General features: G+C 38.4%; 1 protein-coding gene and 1 long non-coding RNA gene across 2 annotated transcripts; both read right to left on the bottom strand.

The window, feature by feature from the left end:
* LOC147480941 (uncharacterized) lies at positions 1-426 on the bottom strand. The gene has a single exon (XM_086578789.1). The coding sequence runs from the start codon at positions 424-426 to the stop codon at positions 1-3; it is 426 nt and encodes a 141-aa protein (XP_086434915.1).
* Positions 427-3354: 2928 nt separating this feature from the next.
* Positions 3355-4147, bottom strand: LOC147480940 (uncharacterized). The gene is made up of 2 exons (XR_015204103.1): positions 3928-4147; positions 3355-3578 (listed from the first exon to the last, which is right to left on the bottom strand). It is a non-coding gene; the product is annotated as an uncharacterized LOC147480940 (long non-coding RNA).
* Positions 4148-7558: the final 3411 nt, after the last annotated feature.

The raw sequence follows: 7558 nt of genomic DNA, 5'->3' as shown, positions 1-7558 counted from the left end.
CTATGCAAAGAATGGCGGCTTGCCATCCCACCACTTCTTCTCTCCCTTAACCAGGTTAGTTGCTTCTTTGGAACAAATGTCCACGCCAAAATTAACCTCCCACCAGGTGTTAGTCACTATTATCCAGTCCGCTAGCCCTTTCACTTTGTCCCAAGTTGCCCGAACACACCAATGGACCTGATCCTTCTGAAAAGATTTTACTGCCGCAGTAGAGTTGGATTCCACCCAGATTAGTTTCCATCCCAATTCCACCACTTTTGCGATGCCCTCCACTATCGCAAAACTCTCAGCTATAAAATTTGTTGCAATACCCAGACCTCTGATATATGCGCCAATAACATTACCATTGCTATCTCTAAGGAGCGTGCCCCAACCTGAGTTTCTGGAATTACCTCTAGAGCAACCGTCAGCATTCACTTTTATCATGTTTGTTGGCAGAGCCACCCAATAACATTCAAAAGTGCGTGGAGCCTTCCTTAACTTGGCGGTAGCTGTCAAGCCTTCAAGACTGCCAAGTCTCTAGTAGTGTTGTTTTTGGGATTCTTCGATCGATCATAAGCTCTCTTAACTGCTCCATGGACTTGGTACATGACGAAACTGATGCTCGACTTCTTGCTGCCATACATGACTCCATTTCTATTCCTCCAAATCGCGACCAAGCAAGAAATAGAAACTGCTTTCCACAAATCCTATAAGAGAAGGCTGTCATTTCTGCACTTTATGAACATCTCTTCCCGATTAGCAATCCTCCTATGATGATGCATCTTGTGCGCTATGAGTTCCCAGCATCTCTGCGCAAAGCTACACTCAAATAAAATGTGATCTTGTGTTTCCTCTGCCACCGTACATATACAATAGCGAGAGGCCATCTTGAAGTTCTTCCCCCTTAATTTCTCGTCAGTATGCATGGCACCGTGGAGAATTTTCCATCCTGTCCCAAGAGTCCTTGGCAGCACCTCTGCTGACCAAAGAAACTTTGCCCACGGCAGCACATTCGCCCTTTTTCTAATCGCGTCATAAGCCGATCCCACTATGAACAAGCCATCAGTGGATTGACGCCACACTCTGCTGTCCTCTCTCTACTGGTCTGGGGTCTCCAATTTGCTGATATCCACCCTAGGTTACATAAAATCTATTTCATAGTTTCAGAGAAAGTCCACTGATTCCCCTGAATGCAAGCGCTGAGTGGAGCTTTGAGTTTATGTAGGAGCCTTTTATCCTGGATAGAGTTACCAATGATAACGTCACCTATCCAGTTATCCCTCCATAAACTGATACTCTCTCCCTTACCAATGATCCACCCTTGATGAGTATCCATCTCTCTTAGAGCCCATTGTATCCCGGTCCACACTGTATAACTCTTTTGGCTAGCCCAGCCACCTGCTTTGTTTCTGTATTTTCCGTTCATAAACTCTGACCATTCGATAGTCCTTTGGGTATGAACATTCGATGTTCATAGTCCTTGGGTATGAACATTGATTGGGTATGAACATTGAATAATCATAGTCCTTTTGGTATGAACATTCAATGTTCATACATCAATATATTGTATAAACATTCACCTATTTGAATATGAACAATCATTGCCTTTTGAGATTTAGATTGGTTGCCCCATTTTTAACAGTGTTTTCTTCTTTTCCAATGATAGTATCCTTTATCAATGTCAACAAAATCTACTTCAATGTTCACTAAACAATTTTCTATATGTCTGTGGAATATTGTGATGGAATATTGAGGTTTGGTTGCCAAAAAAAACGGTGTGTTGAATTTGATTCTTGATATTGATTTTGTAGTGACCGTGAGCAGAGCAAAAAAAAGTTTATAATTTCAATGAGAAAGATGAGGTTATGTTTCTAAAGGTCTGTGTGGTGTGGAGGAGAAGTAGTGAAGTTTAAAGTTGGTTTTTGGGATATTTTCAGATTGTGTGAGAAAACTCAGAAAAAAGGTTAACAAGTCATTTTGGCTCTCTATCCCTTTAAAAGTAGTGTTAAAGTTAATAAAGTAGAGCTAAAGTCAACAAAATAGAACTAAAGTCAACATATTTTACTCTCTATCATTATTTTTCTATGTATATATACAAATGATTTTACTCTCTATCTCTATTTTACTCTCTATATAAAGAGGAAATTAATGATATAGAGTAAAATCTGTTGACTTTAGCTCTACTTTTAGAAAGGAAAGATGGTCCTACCCTCAAAAATGGGCAGGACGCTAGCAATCCTCTTTCTTATTTACTGGAATAATATGTTGCCCAATTGCATCTTTCAAAATGTGAAATTTTTTAAAAAGCAAAATGGTGCTCAAATGCTCACTGGATGATCCATTCAAACAGATCTAAATGGCTAAATTAAAACGAAGAGCTACATAAGAACGTCATGAAACAAGAGTACACATATTTTTCCCCGCATATGATGGATTGCAAGTGGTAGTTTTCATTTGTTTAGGAGGATGTAACTTAAATTTGATGAACTTCGATCATTTTCTTAGCTCAAAGATGACCGGTTAGCATGAATGATCTCTTTTATATTGAAGAGATAATTAACTACTGAGCACCTAAAGTTACTGAAGCATCATGGAACCTTATTTTTTTTTAGTGAAGCATCATGGAACTGAATTTGAAACATCGTCACTATTGAGCGTAAAAGTTTCTTATGGATAAAAGATGTGAACAACAACTTTATATCATTCACTCGAGAATACACCCAAGATGATAATAGTTTTTCATGGGGAAAGAGTCACTTAGAAAGTTAGAAGGCCTTCTTTGAGTAGAAAGCAAGTAAACAAAAAGTCCCCTTTTTGTTGTTCTTCACCCCAAGCAAGAATATATATACAAATACCAAACCAACATAAATGAAAATAAAATGCAGTCCTCCAAAAGCTCCCTAGTACACACTTTAACACACTAACATTGTTAATGAACCCTTTTAAGTGCCCAATGTGAGCTTAATGGAACTACTTTATTCGTCTTCTTTATCCTCATTTTTTTTTTTTTTTTTTGCTTAAATCTATATATCGAAGCAAGGCTTCGGATATAACAAGAGGACTCTTGTTCAAACCGTTGTTTAAGTTGGGGCGGGTAGAAGAACCCTTTATTTGGTCATTATGGTTTTACTGTGGAAAGCCGGTGTTAGTTCCATGGAGCATAGAAGAAACCGCATGAAGCTATTATTTGCTTTTTTTTTCTTTCCATTACAAATACAACCTTCACTCAATGTGGTAAGCTTCTCGAATCATCCACCAAGTTCTAAATTTACTTTGAGATGACTGGACTACTACATATGCTCCTAGTTTTCAGAGTTTAGAGCATCTTTATTCTGTAGAAGTATCTAACTAATCTAAGCAATGACCTCTACATCCCATAACCATCCTATTTTGTTGTCAGGAACAAATGTCAAAACTCATTATTCCAAGATTATTAATCAGTATCTAGAGTATGTACTACACCGCTTCCCTCACATTCGAGCACTCTCAACACCAAACCATCACTCCACATGGCACCTATTTATACCGGTTGATAAGACCACACTCTCAATGGTAGAGGCATTCGTCATCAGAGAGTGTTGGTGAAGTTCGAGTACCTGAAAAAACACTCAGACACAATGACATATTCTCTAGAGAAGAAGAGATGACCAAAAACTCCAAGTTCTCTTAACATACTAAAACCAAAGCACAAAAGTATTTAGTTATTAGATTAGCAATATGTGTTCGGATGTCGAAGAAGCATTACTCCATGAATTGAGAACTTCACCTACTTCCATATATAATTTTTAGCCAAGTCAAGAATTTAAACTTGTCCTTGCTAACTTGTTTTTAAACATGCTAAATATATTCTGAGCAGAGGCAAGAGTATCAAAGCCACTTAAGTCCCTTGCCCATCCCAAGTATATATCTAGCTCAAGAAGCTCAATCACTAAAAGCACATATTACCTTAAAAAGGGGAGACACTTGGAAATGGATCCAACCACAGATTTTACCAACACACAACCATATGTAAGTTCACCTTTCACTCTACCTCCTTTCGATTCACTAGCCCCACTTCCTTTGCCCCAAAATACTCCATATTGCGAGAACCCACCCTCTATACCACAGCCACCTACACAGATACCAACTCCTATGATCTACACAACCCCACCACCCCCACCAACAACCTCCTATTATACGCACCCATCGCCCCCCCCAAAACCCACCTCCAAGCCCAACTTTTGATGTACCCAAAATTTCACCGAGTGCTCACTCACCACCACCAAATCCACCAGAGTACGGACCTAGCCCACCTTCCTTCTCTCCAGAGACTCCAGGTACCCCTGAGTATGTCCCCACTCCTCCGGATTACTATGTTCCAGGTCCACCAGAGACTGTACCAAGCACACTGGACATGAGCCCAAATTTCACCAATTTATATCCCAAGCCCGTCTAGTTTCACACCAAGTCCACCAGAAACTGGTACCCCAGGATATGTACCCAGCCCCCCAATATACATTCCAAGTCCATCTGGATACACACCAAGTCCAGTGTTTCAACCACCAGTCATTTATCCTCCTCCTTCTGTGCCACCCCCTCCATATAAAGGACCTCATTATGCCCTTTGGTGTGTTGTTAAGCCTTCTGTGCCTGATCCAATCATCCAAGAAGCCATGAATTATGCTTGTGGGTCTGGAGCAAATTGTGAGTCGATTCAGCCAAGTGGTTCATGCTACCAACCTGATACATTGTATGCCCACGCTTCCTATGCTTTCAATAGCTATTGGCGGAGGGGGCGAAGGTGGCGGGAGGGGCGATGTGATTTTGGAAGTACAGCATCTTTGGTTCTGATGGACCCAAGTAAGTTACTCACAACTAATCACAAACCGTGAATTAAACAAATAAAATCTGAATACTAACTCTTTGACCTCTCTTGTGCTAGGTTTTACGACGGGTGCAATTTTATCTACTACCTTGTAAATAATATCAAGTTGTTTCCATACAATCACATTCCGTGAGGAGAAGACTCTAGTTTTTCCATTTATACATTCTATTCAGATTTTTTTTAGCTTAAACATAAGTTTTGCAAGCAATGGTCCAAAATTATTTCAATTAGTGGAACCACTTTCGAGTTTAGAACTTACCGATTTGTCCATTTGTCTCACCTGATGCAAATGCTTTTAAGAATTTACAACCAACCGGTAGTTCTCTACCCATTATAGAAACTACTAAAACTAGTATGCTTTAAAAAAAAAGAGGGACTATGAATATCTCTTCATTCCATTGTCATGGGAACACATAAAACATCGATAGCGGTCTAACATCCGATAGCGTGTCTATGGGAAAAGATGTTGTCTCAGAGTTCTCAAATAACATACAGAGCATAAGAGATGGCAGGGACTGTTAGAGACTTAGAGGTGTTATTAGAGTGTGACAGGGCAATATTGTCTTTACACACTCTAATAACACCTAAAACAGAAACATGTAAAGACAATATTGTCCTGGCACAGTCTAATAACACCTCTAACAGGGACAATTTATCCTAAAAGTGATCAATATCAATGTAAATACTAAAACTTTTTCTATTTGTTGTTGTACATAGGGGGGAAAAAAGAAATTAGGAAAAAAATTATGGGATATGTTAAAATCCATTATGATGAGATCACTTACAATCTGTGGGTTACACCATTCTTCCATTCACTTGTATACATAAAACCTTATTCTGGAATTACGTCAGTGATATGGTGATGCCCCTGCGGGGGGCTCCATGTTTGGTCAACCAAAGGTGCGAGAAACCTATACACTGACTCAGTTGTAATTGCTGATATTCGAACGACAACACCTATTCCCTAAGAACCATAACAATGTACAAATTGAATTTAGAATTGTAAAAATCACATGAAAGAAGATACTAATGTTTCAGTGTCAAATGCAAAAGCTAAATTTGGAGTTACATCTTGACTATCAAAGGAAGTAAATAATAGGTACACCCCCTACAAAAGAGGCGTAATCTGACCACACATTTTGATAAGATCCGAATCGATCAAAACAATAAGGAAGAATGGGCATCCCTTCAAATGTGACCTACATTAGGCAGCCACTTCAAGTTATCAGCTTGCTGTTCTACATGATGCGCCAGAGGTATATATATATATATTTTTATCGGTAAAGTATAGTGTATATATATACTGAAAAGAAAAAGATGAGATATAACACGGACACGCCGATACGTATCCGACACGGATTATTTTAGAAATATGGCGTGTCCATGTAACATAGGACCTATAGTACAAGCTACAAAATACTAAAAAGAAAAAACATAGAAAAAAAATCCTATCAACAAACTCATAATGGACTCCCATCTCCCATCTACTTGATAACTTGACAAGTAACTAATATAGTACATGTTTATTGAATCCATCAAAGAAGAGATCTAGCGAAAAGTACCTTAGGACCAAATGCACTACAAGATGCAATCATGTCGGGTTTGGTCTGTCCAAAACTCTTTCTTTTTTTGCATCCCAATGTAGGAGTGTACAACTGCTCATACATCATTCTCTTCACATGTTCTTTAACTTGGATTTGAACTTCCTTCAGCTTTGGCCTAAATAGAAACAAACATGAAAAGTTGATACTTCATCTTAAACTTAGTAAAAGACGCGAGCATTTTCATTTCAAAAAAAAAACAAACAAACAAACAAAAAAATGGAGAGATTAGCTATTCCCTATGGTAAATATATAAAACACTTAGATATGATTGTTATATTTTGTATAGAAGATGTAATGAGGAAAGCCTACCCTAGCGATTTGACCATTGCAATGACTTGATAACCCCGCAGATACGGCTTTCGAAATACCGGTGATGCTCCCATCCTCTAGTAGCACCTCGCTTATCAAATAATGCAATTTCTTCATTAACTCCACTAGTTCTCAAAAATAAGAACGAGTCTTGAATTTTTACAAAGAACCAAATCATGGTAGATTTTCACAAATAGTGGGATACTATCAAAAGCATATCTACCTTATTCATTAGCCGAGCAAACACCGAGTATCTCAGACAGGTTAGACGCGTTTTAAGTTCGAAAAGAAAGAAAGTTAAGAACAAAGTTAAGGTCTCCATCGGTTGAATTGGACGATTAGCCCATAAGTGGTCGAAGTTTGGGGTCCATGGGTCGCATGTACAAGGTCACTCTTTAATTCTTTATCTAATAGCTTAACCATTTTCAGTTTTAAGGAGCAAATTGAAGAAGCATGTCCTCAGCTAGATAGTCATGATACACAATATAGAATTTCCAAAATGCCTATACTCTATTAACTTTGTTTGTGTAAAACCAAACTTATGGATTGCATCCGCAAGTACTTAAATTTTTTGAAATGCAAAGCAAGGTGATGAACTCGCAAAGCTTACAATAGGCTTCGATCTTTTAGATTTTAATGCCTCGCTTAATGGTCTACTAAATCATGCATGTCGTCCATGGTTACAGGACCTCGAAGGCTCTAAATAAACCAAACGAGATAAAGATGTCTAAATGTTGATCATGGTAGGAAAGAAACTTTAATCAAACACACAAAATATCCATACACATAACATATTGGC

This window comes from Coptis chinensis, chromosome 8, assembly GCF_015680905.1.
Source record: "Coptis chinensis isolate HL-2020 chromosome 8, ASM1568090v1, whole genome shotgun sequence".
NCBI classification, from domain to species: Eukaryota; Viridiplantae; Streptophyta; class Magnoliopsida; order Ranunculales; family Ranunculaceae; genus Coptis; species Coptis chinensis.
Note: the sequence above shows the minus strand (reverse complement) of the source record. Positions and strands in the feature narration are given on the sequence as shown.